Genomic DNA, 15,777 nt, shown 5'->3' with positions numbered 1-15,777 from the left:
AGAAATGAAAATAAATGAATAAATTGATACACAACACTGCTGGCTTTGGTGAACGAGACAGAGTGTTTGGATAGTACCCTAATTTTCTCAACAAATCATGATGAGAATAATAATCGCTTCATAGGCTAAGCTCAATAAATGCAGTAATATAGTTTTTGGTCACATTTCTGGCACAAAGGGAGTCCTTCAAGTGTTACCTCATTGTCATTGATAAGTGTTCACATTTACAGATTGCACATATACCATTCTGGTCATCCTTTCCCTTGCACTTTCTTGTCATATTGAATTGCATTTGAGACTCTTTATATCTGTTGTCAGGTCACAGTTGCTTCACTGTTGTGTATTCCTTTGTATTTGTTACTTGCAGTGTTGCTAATCAAGAATTTTAAGCAAATTGTCCTGTCACACTTAAAGCAGACTGAGGAACAAAGGCCTAAAATATGTGAATTCTCATCTCGCCGTCCCTGGATTTGATTATTTTTTATTTTGGGGACACGAGAAGAAAATAGAGCAAGACCAAGAGAAAAGACTGGTTTTCATAATGAATCTTGGTTTGGCTAAATAGTTTTACAAACTTCACGATAACACAACTTGTTCCTACATATTTCTAACCATCGAGTCCAGACTGAAACAAACCAGATATCAGTTGATTTAGTGTCAGTTATTCTTCAATCTCTAACTGTGCTGCCAAACGCACCATGTGCAAGGTCTAAAATTACAGCCTGCCAAGCACCGAATCCTTCAACTTTAGTGGATAAATCAATAAGAGTCACTCACCGAACTGGACAGTAACTTTCTGATATGAGGAAGTAAATATAGCTTAAATGGAGTGCACTCTTTCTGGTCATGAGCAAATCAAATCCAAGTTAAATGTAGTAACTTCCAGCCCTCTGTTTGAATGGTTAACTCCCAAAATGCTATTTGAAATATTGTATAATATTTAATATTATAATGTAATATTTGAAATCCATTTTAAAGCGTTAATAAGAAATTAAACTCGACTTCCTCTACATTCTCATGCACATAAAACAGCAGTGAGAACAGATGTATTGAAACTTTACTAGAAATTCATTATTTTGGTTCATACATTTTGGGACATTTTTTCAACTTGGGAGCGTTGGGGCCGCTCTGTAATCCAACCTCAGCACCATCATGTGTAATTTTCCCCATCATTTGGCTGGCATTCTGTGTGAGAGAGAGTGTAGAGACAGCAGGTCTGCCTCGCAGCTCTCTGTCAGAGGGAAAAAGCTTTAAGTAAACACACCAGTTCCCACTCAAAGCCTCCATTCCCCCTTTCCGCCACCGGCATGGAAAGCCTGCTCCGTATTTATACCGAAAAACAACAACAAATACTTTTTCCTTTTATTCTTATAAAGCTTAAATAAGCAGTCATCTACAAATACCATTACAGTAAAGTACACCATTCGAGCCTCAATAATAAATTAGGTTGGATGAAACTTAGATCATTTATTTGGAGCAATTTGGTCAAACAGTAATATATAAATTTGGTCCTTAATATTTCAGATTAAGGAACAAGAATACATTGTAATAAACAGTCACACAAGAATAAACTGATAATAATCCACCAGAAGGACATATTGTAGTCAGTGGTACAGAGGATAAAGTCTTGAATACATAATCCTTATTGACTTGAAAAGAGCCAATATTATTCAACTTATAAGTAACAGACTGCATAATTATTTAAATGAATTATATTATGAGAGCAGACAAAAAGTTCTGCTTCATTTGTCTGAGCTTAATGATTGTCAGTTTATTTTGCCTGTTCCTCATTGATTTAATTTCATTAGTTTGAACAAGTTCTTATTCAGAAGCATTTGAACAGCATTATTTCTGCAAAATGTTATGAACTGTCCTTCACTTGCAAAGACCAGCCTTTCAATCACTTTTTTACCTCTTTTTTTCTCCCAAATTGTACATATTATTAAAGGCGCCTCTCAATGAACATATGCCAAACAGGATTCAATTTGTTTTCTGTTTTGTTTTTATATCAAAATCCTTTTAAATAAGGAGACTAAAATTGAAATGTGAAATGAAGAAATCTCTTCGTTTCAGCAGAATCTTTCATGTGCTCTGAAGGCCTAAGTCATCATAACCAGGCATTAAGTTTCCACTTGATAAAAATCAAACCCATAAACGCTGCTAAATGATGTACAGTTTGCTTCTGTAGCCACAATAACCTTGTCAGGATGGGCGGTAAAAGCTGAAGCCACGTCTCCCTGTTTTACTACACATGCAGTGAAATGCAGTGCAGGTACCACTTTAGCTCTTGGATAGCACCAAGGTCTGTCTTTAAGCAAGGTTCACTGCCAAAATGATGGTCAGGTAATCTGTGTGTGCTGAAGTGTAGCTTTTGTTGCTCACACAACCAACGTTTGTGCGACTGTCGTTCCATCTGTTAAATCTTCTCTGTCCCTCATATCAGTAGAAAACCTTGTAACTCAAAGGGAGGCATTTTACGGGAAGTTAGAAAAGCAGGCTCGGACTGACAAGCGTGCACTTCTGATATATTGTCACGGGGTTTCAGTGGATTCTGCGGGCCTCAGGGTCTTCAAACTTGCTCCAGCTTATCGAGCACCTTGTAAGCCTTCAGTTCAAGTAAAAACATGAACGTTGGTGTGTTTTTTTGGGGGGGGGGGTTAACTGACAGCAGGTACGCAGAGGCACGGAAGTAAAGTCGAGATTTTACAGCAGCATATCTGGTTTCATCAAAGGCCATCAGTCATGTGCTAGTCTTTCTCATCCACCTTTTATCCTGTGGAAATGTGACTCCCTCACTGCATGCTTCTTTTTAACCTTCCTCTCCCTCTCTCTCTGTGTGTGTGTCTCTCTATCCTCACTCGCCCTCTGTCCTTCTCTGTGAAGTCACATGCGAAAGTGATCAGCTTAATCCCAATCACCAGCTGTGTTTAACATGCTTTAGATTTGGAACACTTGGCTTCCTTGCTTTCACTTTTGTTTATGGGATCAGCATGAACACACACGCATGAGGCTTGACCTCGCAGAGTTGGACACGATGGCTCGTAAATGTTTTTATTTATATTTTAACCAGGAATTAAGCCTATCCTGTTTCATATTAATTCATATTGACGTCTCGTCTGCTCTTCGTGTGCCTTGCTCACGGGTAGTCAAAGGTTTTCAATATTTCCCCACCCACTTTTCCTCAGTGGCTCATTGGATTCAAACTGGCAACCTTCCAGCTATAATCCTGCTTCTGTAAACTCAAGCAAATGTAGCCCTGCGGGGTTTAATTGAATTTAAAAATGAATGAATCCAAACCCTGCTTGGTATGCTGTGTCCTCACCGCTGAAAAATTTCACAGTAATAATAATGTTACTAAATTCAAACATGCAGCACTTCCTAAACCAGTATTTCCAAAGTGCTTTAAACAATCAAATAAAGCAAATGGAGCCATAAAATAAATAAAGCAAGTTAAAAAAAAAAAGCAATGAGGCACTGCAGCATAAAAGATGACAAAAGAGGCTAAAAACAGTATGGTGGCAAAGAATAATCGGAGAGCATCATCACATAAAAGCAAGTCTATAAATGTAAGTTGTAAGATGTGATTTAAGACGTGAAGATGATATTGATTCTGCCGGCCCGAGCTCCTCAGGCATGTTGTCGCTGAGCCAAAAGCCCGGTCACCTTCAGTGTAAGCCAATGCTATTTTAATGCTCTGCAAAAAAAAAAAACAGAAGAATAACCCTGTCCTTCGTCTGTTTTTTCTATTTTGTCCACCCTGTCTCTGCAGGATCCCGGGCCCTCACCCCCGTCCCCCATTTTGGGACATAAACCACTGCAGCTGATCGAGGTGAAAGCCAGGGGGCGCTTTGGATGCGTGTGGAAGGCCCAGCTGCTGAATGAATATGTGGCCGTGAAGATCTTCCCGATTCAGGTGTGCAGCTGGCTTTGTTTACTTCTGACTCCTTTGGCGAAGTGTGGACTTAAGTCTGTATTTTTTTCCCGCCAGTGCTGAGTTTGTGATAGATTCAATCATTCCTAGCACACTTCCTGTCACCTCCCTTACTTTTCTTCTACAAGTTGTATTTGTTACCCTTGTTAATCGGGCAAAAACAATATCTGCATCTGTTCTCTCTGCTTCTCGCGTAGGACAAGTTGTCTTGGCAGAACGAGTATGAGATCTACAGCGTGAGCGGCATGAAGCACGACAACATCCTCCACTTCATCGGCGTGGAGAAAAGGAACAACAACCTGGACCTGGAGTTGTGGCTAATCACTGCCTACCATGACAAGGTACACTGTCACTGGAGATATATAGTACCTGCAAACAGCTATGTTTTTCTGATGCAATATGTTCCTCTTTTAAATTAATGACGGTATTTTTCCCATTTTACATTTGTAGGTTTAGCTGCCTCAACATGAGGCTCAGGCAATAGCTAATATTTTGAGGAATACCAACACCAGCAAAGGCTTTTCTCACATTAATTATGAATGCTGTAGATTTTAGGTTTCTCAGATTCTCAACGAAGGCTTCCAACCTTCTCACCTAACCAGTACATGCGAGTAAAGCCAATAACATAATGTGAAAAAGTCCAAAAGATGATTTTAAGCTTCATATTAAACCTAACAAATCTAAATCCACACTTCCTGCAACTGAAGTGTTGCTGTAATAAAAATGCAGAGAGGTGAAAGTAGTGGTGCGTCCTTGTATCTGAAACTATTCACGAGACTGAAAGTCCAAATAAGTACACTAGTCTCTACAGCTGAACAGTGGGTTATTTGTAAGACGTATTCACATAGTAAGAAAAAAACTGTCTCAGGTCCAAAAAAATAGAGAATAAATAGGCCTGCCGTGGTTCAAAAATATCTTAGTGGAGAAATCTGATTACTGACCAGCTGCATGTAAACGCGTGTTTTCCTGTAACCACTTACGATACTGCACGTAAACAAATTCTCTGATTTCCCGCCTGATTTCTCCCACTATCCAGATTGTTTCCATATCTCTTGTGTTTACATGTTTTTCTCCATGTAAACACAGTGATATCGTGGTCTTAGTCACCCCATGCTTATTGTGCACTCATCTGAAAACCTCCTGGGCAGGCAGCTAACAAAGTTGTAAAAAAAAAAAAAAACATGCATGAAACTTTCACATTGTATTGATTCTCTTTGGTGCCTTAAGAGCTAATCCATAATTACAATATACTTCATGCTGGGGGGGTTTGTTCTGTTTTTTAAGCCTCGATTACCCAGAGAAGGAAGACTTGTGCTTTGTTAGGCATGTCGTGCTTCACTCACCCTCTCTACCACAGTCATTGCAGCATTTGGGGCTTTAAGTGCCTCTGTGTTTTGAGGGTCATTACCGAGAGAATGGAGAGCGATTTCCGTGCACTTCCCTTTCTTGAATTTCCCAGCCAGGCAAGAATTTGAATGTGCGTGCTTAAGAAACATTCCCTGCGTGGATAAAGGTTGAAAAATTAAAGGTTGTGGGCGTGGCGGGGATGCTTTAACCCAGCAGTCCAACTCGTAGCCACTTAACCCTGGAGCAGGTCTAAAAGTGCTACTCTGATTTGTAGTAGCTCTCCAAGTGGAAATAACATTAAAGGAATTTGTTTTAGAGGCATTTTAGGAAAGGTCATACCACCGGGAATATATCAGAAAGATGTTTAAGTGCCTTGTCAACCATTTACTGTAATTATTTTGTAAGTCTCTAGAGGATTTTGACCTACAAAGAGCTTTTCCCTCCTGAGCAGGCGTAAAAATGTGTGACACCTCAGTTTGGACTGACCTTAGCTTGTGTAACACAGCTGGAACAGTGATTGCAGGGTTCAGCGTTTCCTTGACAGTTGATTTACCCTTCGAAGTTTGACTCATCTAAGTAGCTCTGTGTGTTAGAATTCAAATTAACTGTTTGAGTCTTTGCCTCAAAGGATACAAGCTCCTTTCAAAACTCCCAGTTTGCATTTTTCACATTTTGGACAATATGTAGATAATAATAATAGCTGTCTTTCAAAGGGATGTGGTCTGATTTGTCACAATTGAAGAGAAATAAACACAGCACTGAAAATACTGATATACACACACACACACACACACACACACACACACACACACACACACACACAGACACAGAGGAATATTTATCCAAAAACAGGAAGACTGAACTAATCACACTGAATGCTTTTTCTACATCTGTTGTAGCTGCCTGCCCTCTAGTGGTCACTAAGTTACACTACGTCTGTGTGGCCATTTGCCAGAAGTGACCTTGTATTATATTGACATACATTATGTAAGAACAAAGATGGTGTATACGGGATACACGTTTTAAAATAGAGTTTTAAAATAATGTAAAACAGTGTGAAGATTTAAGCAAGTCTTTGCTGATAATGGGCTCATGTGGTCAGCAAACCTTCTTTTGATAAATAGAGATTAAAGAACAGTTATCTAACACCTCAACAACAACGAGATAAATGAATAGCATTTATCAGAGCTGTATTATTCACCACGAACAGTAAATGTGCAGGACGTTGGCTTGGTGACAGAGGTGACCAAAGGACTTCACTGTGGTTTTAAGAGGACACCCAGTAGGTTTTAACTTGTATTTATCACCCTGTACTGAATAGTAAAGCTCCAGAAGGCAACTCCCATTTCTCCCTCTTCGATAATCCTCCCTAAAGTTTGGATATTCTGTACCATCAAGCAGAACTTCAGATATCTCTTTCTGCAGACGCCGTCGTACAGAAACCGTTTTATTACTGCGTCCCTTGTGAATAACAATACTACCCACAAGCTTTAGATGAATTTAAACCCATTCGGGGTATTGCTGTTACCATGGAAACATTGCATGCTCCATTACAAGTATCTAGTAGCCATCTCTCTAAATATTATTTGTTCTTTTACTGTCTCATACTTAGTATTACTGTTTAATAACCCACACTTCTAGATGTATTGTCAGTAAATATATTTAGACTTCTGTCATCTTTGTTCATTTGTTATCCTCTATCATAATAATGTTTTGTCATAAATTGAATCTTATTACTATTATCATTATTATTATTATTATTATTATTTATATAATATCTATTGCTTAATTTAAAGAAAGACTGACTTTTTGGTATCATTTAAGTAACAGTGCCGTAACAAGTTAGCATTCTGACTCGTTAATGTCTGTTATGTTGTTACATTTACCTAAATTTCAGCTTCTCTCAAAAGTTACATAGTCTTGCTTGTTATTGACAGATATGATCTTGAAATCTTTTCTAGATACTGAATGTGTCTTTCCTCACTCTCTCCCTCTCCAGGGGTCGCTGACAGACTACCTGAAGGCCAACGTGGTGTCCTGGAACGAGCTCTGCCACATTGCCCAGACGGCGGCCCGCGGCCTGGCCTACCTCCACGAAGACATCCCAGGACACAAGGACGGACACAAACCCTCCATCGCTCACAGGTACGCTGACGAGTTATTCAGCTTTTATCAAGACATTGGCGTCACAGCAGTTCTGCATTGGCTGATCTGTTGGACTGGTTGTATTTTCCTTGTTTCTCTTTGCATCTTAGGGACATTAAGAGTAAGAATGTGCTGTTGAAGAATAACCTGACAGCCTGCGTAGCTGACTTTGGTCTTGCCCTGAAGTTTGAGGCTGGAAAGTCGGCAGGAGATACACATGGACAGGTACAGTTTACAAATGTTAAAATACAACCTATTCATCCACCTCTTCACCATGTGTCCTGCCTTTTTAGGTTTCTACTGGCTTCTCAAATCAACACATGAATGAACGTCTTTGTAATGTTTCAGCGGTTTTGACTGGATCATCATAGTGTACTGTGGGTAATGGTACTGAGTCACCATTATCTGATAGCGCCTGTGGGTGGCAGTGTGGGACAGAAATTTAATGGTAGGGACTTTTTATGTTCTTAAGCAGCCATGTAAAGATTGAAAAAGATTGAAGATAATTTAAAACATCTTTAGGATTAAGTGTTGATTCTTCTTTGGATAGGAAGTTGGACAAAACTATGATAATGCAGCTGAAACATAATTCCTAGTTTATCAACAGACCTGTGTATGATACAAATGTTACTTCACATTTTCAATTCGTGTTTTGTATTGGTTAAACCTGAGTTTTTGTCAAACCCATGACTGCTTTAATTGGAATGGTTAAAAAAAACATGCTGGGATCAAGTCTTGTGAACAGATTTGTTATACTGTCTTGGTTTAATGTTGATCTGCCGACTAAGCAACAACCCTTCGATGATGAGCATCACTTTTCACCGTCTCAGCCCATCTGTGGCAGTGTCATGACTTTCTCCTTCCTCACTGCTTCTTCTTGATAATTCTATTCATGTTTATGTCCTGATGCTGACCTTTGACCTTTTGAACTGCTCCCTCTGAACCTGTAGGTGGGAACGCGGCGCTACATGGCTCCCGAAGTCCTGGAGGGGGCCATCAACTTCCAGCGCGACTCTTTCCTGCGCATTGACATGTACGCCTTCGGCCTCGTCCTGTGGGAGCTCGCGGCGCGGTGCACGGCCGCTGACGGTGAGACTGACACTGACGCATCAACAAAGAAAATGCTGCAATCAGATTGTTCCAACTGTGTTACATTACTCCACATTAACTTCAACTGTGGACATGTGGTTGTGTGTGAACAGGCCCAGTGGATGAGTACATGCTCCCGTTTGAGGAGGAGGTGGGGCAGCATCCGTCTCTGGAGGACATGCAGGAGGTCGTTGTGCATAAGAAACTGCGGCCCTGCCTGCGAGACTGCTGGCAGAAACACACGGTGAGTGATGAGAAGCCACTTTTATTGTTACTGTTTAGTTGTTGAGAGTCTGTCCTGTAACTGAATGGTCATATGTTTGATTCACATCAGAACTTGTGCTAAATTTGGTGCCAAAATATTCTGAATAAAGACACCAGTGAAAAACAAGATGTCTGGAATATAGAATATATAGAATTGTCATTTTGAGTATTTCTGTAAAATGTCAAAAAAAAAGGACCATAAACTCATCAGAGAAGCTCTGACATGCCGTAACACTGGTCTTCCTCTCTCCCTCAGGGTCTGGCCATGCTCTGCGAAACCATCGAGGACTGCTGGGACCACGAGGCCGAGGCTCGCCTGTCCGCCGGCTGCGTTGAGGAGCGCATCGGCCAAATGCAGCGCCAAGCCCCCATCATCGGCCCTGAGGAGATTGTCACTGTGGTCACCATGGTGACCAATGTGGACCTCCCACCCAAGGAGTCCAGCTTATGATCGGCCAATCAGATGACACCGAATGAGCTTGCAGAAACACGGATCAACACGAGGGGATGAACAGCCGACCCTGGTTGGTTGGCGTAGTGTTTTTTTTTTCTTTCTTTCTTTACATTTTCTGTTTTTGTTGGGTTCTTTTTTTCTTTTTTTTTTGTTCCTTTAAGTGCAGGCCGCTACTCACGTTCAGGACACACCCTGCGCCCACCTCACCACATCAGTTTATATCCACCTCATTTTGATATGTGTGCCTAAGGATTTTAACATTTTAACGGTCAACACTCTCTCACCCCGAGCAAACGATTCAGGATATTTACGACGACAAACGACGTCACTGAGTGACAGTGCTGACACGCTGGGACGACAACACTCAACACTTTGATCATGTCTTGTTTTTATATACATACATACACATAGGAGGGCAACCTGTTCTGCTCGGTTTTCTACAGAGAGAGGAGATCTTGCAGAGGAATTTCACAGAACTCTCGGTGCATTTTAGTGTAAAAAAGAAAAAAGAAAAAAGAAAGAGAAAAAAAAAAAAGACAAGTACCCGGCTCTCGATACATTTGCTGTTTTCCTGTGTGCGTTTTTTTGAAGAAACGACTATCGTTCTGCCAATAAGCAACGGCTTCTGAATGTTTATAGTGTAATGCTGCTGTACATAGTGTATTATGGACCCAGACAACTTGGTAATCAAGCTTATTTTAAAGGGGTGAGGGGGAAGGGGGGAGGGGGGGGTCCATTTTCAAGCATTACAACGATAAAAAACCATAAACCTCCTTCAACCAGGTATACCTCAGTTCAGATGGACACAGTTTAAATTAGTCCCTCTCCCTGTTCACAGTCAAAGCTCTCACTTTCCACAACCTTGGCTCTTCATGACATCCAAACAATCTGCTGTCAGCCATGACACTCATGGGTAACGTAGTCAGCAAAGCCTCGATATACATATGGCCATACACACCGTAAACTCCCTTTTTCCTCCCCTTTCTCAGTCTCACGTTTAGTTTTGCTCCACTTTGATTTTTGACTGAATAATAACTTTCTCCTTCTGTTAGTTTGTTTTTTTTTTGTTTTTTTCTCTTTGAGATTTTGTGCTGACAATGGAAAAAAAAAACCCCATAATGAAGTTATCGTTTAAAGTGATTTTTTCCGTTTTGGTTTGCCGTGTCAACTGTCAACGGAGTAATGATATCTATCGCTGACAAGTCTAATTTTGGCCGTGAGATCTGGATACACACTATATGTATTTATATCTCTCTGGATTAGCGCTGGGTACCAACCAATGATACCTTTGATATTTGGTATCAGTACCAAACCAGAAGGTATTAAAATGCTTCAGGATGGTCAGACACTTGGAGCTTATTCTTCTTGTTCTTTTCATTTTGTGAAATCAGTTGTGTGCGGTCTGATTCTATTTAGAAAAAACAGATTAACAAAATAAATCATCCAATGTGTTTAATTTTGGAAAGGTATCAGATTTGAAGTGCAGTTTGGAGGAAGTTTCCAGGGGTACCCAGCCCTACTTTGGAATTGTACCTGTATTTAGCTGAGCCAGCTTGCTTTTGATTTGATTGCACACATCTTTTTCTGGATTACTATCAAGAGTTTCTGCTCTCTTTTGATACACCTCAGGAATCTTTGCTACTCACCACCTCGTCACATCCTCCACCTCTTCCCATCCTCATCCTCACCTGTTTTGGACTGGAGTACTTCCTCTCTCGTTGATTCTTATGCCTCCTCTGTCACCTTCTTGCCTCGTCTCTACTTGTAAGGGTTTAGCCGTGCTGTCATACTCAAAACCAGTCTCTGCTGACATTCGGACAAGTTCAAATTTAATCTTACCACTAATCAGACAGTTAAATTGTATATTTTCCTCTGATACGTCTCTAGAACCTCACTGAATCTTACCCATTCCTATACGTTTTTTTAGTTAGTCCTAAATCCAAAGAACCGCCCCTGTGGAGCTAAACATCTGGTCTGGACTTAACCCTGAGAACTAATTACTTCAACTCTTTTATTAGGTCAAATGCTGCGCAAACATTAACCCCCATACACCTTAGTTGTTGCCCCATGTGTTCACCATCTCCATAAGCAAGCCAAATAAGGTCTAACTCTGACTCTGGTCAACTAGTTAACCAATCTTTCTCCTGTTTTCAGTGTTAACACCAACCCTTTTGAGATTTGTTATTGTTTTTTTTGTTTTTTTTTTTTTGAACAAGAAAGATGAATGGTGGACATCTGGGGTCATTTGTTTCCCTGAAGGTCTTGAGAAACTGATCGGACCTCTAGACATTTAGACTCTAGGATTTAGACACGAACTGTTAACAGATTCAACAGTTTTCACAAAATATGCATGTGATCAAAAAAAAAAAAAAAGAAGATGAACTGCTAGTTAGGTGCAGTTTTATGTTCCTCACGCAGGGCTGACATTAATGATATTGAAATCCTGCTGACTCTAACCAAACAATCGTACGGCTAACCACAGTTAGACGAGGAACCTCTCTTTCTCTCTTTCATCCTGGTGCCATTTCTACGTATCCATATTAGTTACTCTTGTAGATGTCAGGCAAAACGGATGTATCTGTCATTGTTGTGAAGGTAGCAATGACATTTTTGAGTCTTTATTTCCTCTGAGGGACATTGAACACTGGTGCCGGCAGACCTGCAGTCTCTCCTCAAGGTTTGGGACGGTTGCACAGCGTGCTGTTTAAAATCAAGTGGTGCGACTGGAAATATATTTTAAAACATGAAGAAACTTCTTTCTACCAAACCATTTCACATTCAGGACAGTACGTAATTATTAAGCTTTCTTTACAACATGTTTAGCATTTAAAGAAAACACTGAACTATAGTGCTTGAGGAAGTAAAGAGCCAAGTTAAAAAGTAAAAAAAAAACTTAAAAGTAGAGTATTCAGTAGAGCACATACCTCTGCTGAGGCGAAATGTTGAGGAAAATGTCAAAAAAATCTTGCCATGTTGATGTGAAAAAGAAAATGACTGGATCCGCCTTTTTAACTGGATCAGCGCTGAAATGTTGAAATGTAATGGGTTTTTCCCTGGTCCATCCTTCCACCAAGATTGGTGCAGATCAGTTCTGTACGTTCTGTGGAGGTAATGAAATTTATCAGTGACCATTTATAATTTCTAATTTATTTATGTTTGTTTTGAGCACTTAGATGTACCCCATCCATTCTGTGATACATGCTGTGTTTATGTCAGTTTTGTAACAACTGATTCTTTGGTCATTTCTCTAAAATACAGACTTTACAAGGCCAAACTAGCTTCATATTAACAGTTGTCAGGCCATTTTCCACCAAAAAGCCTAGAAACTAGAAGAAATAAGCACCAACTCTAAAAGTTCTTTGAGAGTATTTGATTACTGCTCCACCTCTAAAACGGCGACCTTTTGTTAAATCAGGAGGACACAGGACGCAAGTACAACAAGCTTGGGATATTATTTCAGCATGATAATATAAGACTATTGCAACAACACAGCAAACCTTGAAGGAAGTCGAAGCCATCATCTCCTTATTTACTTACTGTAGCACGAGTACGATATTTGCATCAATATCGCTTCGTTTTGCTGCTGCTGTTTTTCAATTAACTGCTATTCAAAAACAGCCAATATCTAAGGTCCTTATGAGGCTTGAACAGTCAGGGACGATCAGTACTGCAAACCCCAGCAGCCCCTCAATAAGTACTACCTCATTCACAGGGATTTCTTTGGGGTAGAAAGTATCGCAAATAAACCAAAATCTCAACCAGGTTCCTCGAGTAGAAAAGGGACTCAGATTCCCGAGTTCGTGAATTGGGGTAAAGTTCCAGTTTCTTATAAGTTTGAGACAAGCAAATTAAGGCTAAAAAGTTTCCTCAGTTTTACTGTGATGTATTATCTCACTCTGAAAGTTGTACAGTACTGCACAAGGCAGAACAATAAGCAGAAGGCTTCTCATTAAAAAGGAAAAAGATCCTTGACATCTCGACATCTAACATCTCAAGGAAAAACACCAGTATTACCCTTTCTCCCCCGTGTTTGTGTCCTCAAATGCAAAACTTACTCACCAGTATTTTAGCAAGTAGATTTTAAAAACAACCTCCAAATGTTGGCTGGTTACCTGCCAAAGTGGCTGGGGGAGTCGACGAACCTATCAGCCACAGCAAAAAAAAAAAAAAAAAAAAAACCTGCCAGCGTTTGGTTGGCAGTCACATCCTAGTACTGTAGGTAGATGGTTGAAGATGTTTGACAGCTTGAGTTTGAACTGCGCCTGAGAAACCGTCCCAAACCAACAAATACCATTCAGGGATTCAGTACTATGCTTTTCTAAGTTCTAGCGAGTTATATGCAACCAGTGCCGCAAACTACCCTACACTTCTGTAGGATCAACTGCAGGAGTGACTTTCAATATACACACACACAAATAACTTGTAGCATTTTAATTTTTTTTTTAATCCGTGACCTTGCATATTGATATGTTGTATTTATTTTTTAATTTACAGGCCTGAGGTTATGGGGATCAGAGCTCAGGTGCAACTCAGAATAAAGTTGTAAGAGTTGGCACGATTTATGGTTGTTGTTGGGGGGTTGCGGGTGGGTGTTTGGTTGTAATTCAGGAAATACTTTCATTAATTCAAAAAGAAAAGATATAAACTGTAACATGCTTCTTTCTATTCAGTCTATGGACAAACGACCGAGAATGAATGTTCTTCAGACTCCTGGATTCCAGTATTGTGTGTACTTTGATGGATTGAGCCCGGCCCTGTGTAACTTTAGAGGGCTTTGCGTTTGGCTGGTTTCGTGTGATTGTGCCCTGTCGCTGTAGAAACTAGTAAAACCGACGCACTCAGAGATCCATTCATACACCTCTTGTTTGTACAGCTCCCTGCTGATGTGAAGCAAGACCTGCTCTATGGGCAGTGAACTAGCAGTCAGACCACACAGTGCAACCAGAGAGAAAAGAAACCAACAGTAAAGCAAATTTTGTGAAGCTCCCAAGAAGGATCGAACCTTTTTATAGTTTTATTGTACCCAAAAAAAAAACCTCTGCTTCTGGCCTTCACATTTCTGTGGCCCGTCTTCAAATCACTACATTTCCACAATAACACTCTTCATAGGCTCCTCAAACTTAAAAATATTCAGTCTGTCTCTTCGTCTGCTCCTGCACCAAGATATCAACATCTCAAACACTTGGTTAAGGCGATTTGAGTCTGTCTTGTTTTCCATTTCGTCTCATCAGTCACAGATGAGTTTCATCTCTTTGGTTCCCCTCAGGTCTTGACTGTCTTAACAAACCTGTTCTGACTCTCTAAATCTGAACTTTGTCATTTAAAGGTGTATGAGTGGGTTGCTCAGTGTGCTGGCTTTACGTTTTTCTGTGTCGACCTCCTCCAGCCCAGCACCTCACATTGCTGTGCATATTAACTACCAGTGAAACATTTGTGTCTTGTTGCCCCCACTATTTTAAGCAGTCTAGGATCTGTACAGACATGAGAACATAAATACCTGTATCAACTATATACTCTGAGCTGAATCTTTATAAGTGCGTGTTGAACTTCAGTGTTTCCTCTACATTCATGTATACTTTTCTTATGTTATGACTCAGCAGCAGGGGTCTGGCCCGGCTGCATAAAAATTGTCCTTCACTATGCGAAAAAAAAACAAACTTAAAGTTGAGCTTTGCGTAAGCTAAAAGCTAGAGGCTCATTGGTTACTTAAAGAAAGAAAGAAAGCACTTAAGGGTTCATAGGCAGAAAAAAAATGTAATGAATGAAAACGTTCAGCCCAGCCCAACCTGTTTGGGTCCCCTACTGGTTGCATTTTGAAGAACCCCTTAAGCTCTTGAAGAGCAGTTGCAATACTCCATATGTGATAATACAATCATCCACCACAGGTATTTCTTTCCAGCATCTCAATCTCCTGCTTTTCCCACTGTTGGTAAGAATTTTAGAGGAAACATTGAACTCCAATGACCTCGCCGCCAAGACGAGCCCTGGCAGTAAGATAAGTCCGGTTGCCAGGCCTGAAATTTCTACAAAAAAAATAACAAAAACACTACAAGCATTTTTGACCCCCACATTTCTCGAGGCTCCTGAGTTGCATTGCTGATCCAGGATCTGCCAACGCAGCCTCTATTGGTAATGATGCCCAAAGGGTTTCTGGTTTTTTGGGGGATTGTGTTATAAAAAAACAAAAAAACATCTCTAAAATGATGAAAATGTCTTGTTTCTTTACTCCTGATACATGTGACTGTACGTTTTATGTTACTGACAAAAATGTGAAAATAGGATAGAGAAACTGAGGCCTGGAATTTAAAACTGGAAAATGGGCAGGAAGTACCAGCTCCAGGGCTCTCACCCTGATTTTCTGACCTTTGACCTCCCAGTGAAGGGACGAGGGAGGTTTAGAGAAAAGAGAATTCCCTTTGCAAAGTATTATAACAGGAAAATCTTCAGAAACCCTGGGTACATTATCAGAGAGGCAAAATTGGTTCCTGATCAGCGCTGTGACTCATGGCTAATGTTAGCCGGCCATGGTTTTTAGCAGCTGAAGAGA

General features: G+C 40.3%; 1 protein-coding gene across 2 annotated transcripts in view; it reads left to right on the top strand.

Moving 5' to 3' along the window:
- The window catches only part of acvr2a (activin A receptor type 2A), a 47,115-nt gene that overhangs the window by 30,182 nt on the left and 1,156 nt on the right, over positions 1-15,777 (top strand). The window contains exons 5-11 of one of the 2 annotated variants that reach the window (XR_002665601.1): positions 3,770-3,913; positions 4,129-4,272; positions 7,278-7,423; positions 7,534-7,648; positions 8,374-8,512; positions 8,626-8,756; positions 9,033-9,300. Coding sequence is in view for 1 of the 2 variants with exons in the window: in XM_022761117.1 (XP_022616838.1) it covers positions 3,770-3,913; positions 4,129-4,272; positions 7,278-7,423; positions 7,534-7,648; positions 8,374-8,512; positions 8,626-8,756; positions 9,033-9,227 (1,014 nt within the window). In the remaining variant the exon portion in view is untranslated. Of the gene's footprint in view, positions 1-3,769; positions 3,914-4,128; positions 4,273-7,277; positions 7,424-7,533; positions 7,649-8,373; positions 8,513-8,625; positions 8,757-9,032; positions 9,918-15,777 lie in introns of those variants that run through there. The other variant, XM_022761117.1, reaches the window with a different exon arrangement.

Source organism: Seriola dumerili, unplaced genomic scaffold (assembly GCF_002260705.1).
Source record: "Seriola dumerili isolate Sdu_G_001 unplaced genomic scaffold, Sdu_1.0 BDQW01000018.1, whole genome shotgun sequence".
NCBI classification, from domain to species: domain Eukaryota; kingdom Metazoa; phylum Chordata; class Actinopteri; order Carangiformes; family Carangidae; genus Seriola; species Seriola dumerili.
Note: the sequence above shows the minus strand (reverse complement) of the source record. Positions and strands in the feature narration are given on the sequence as shown.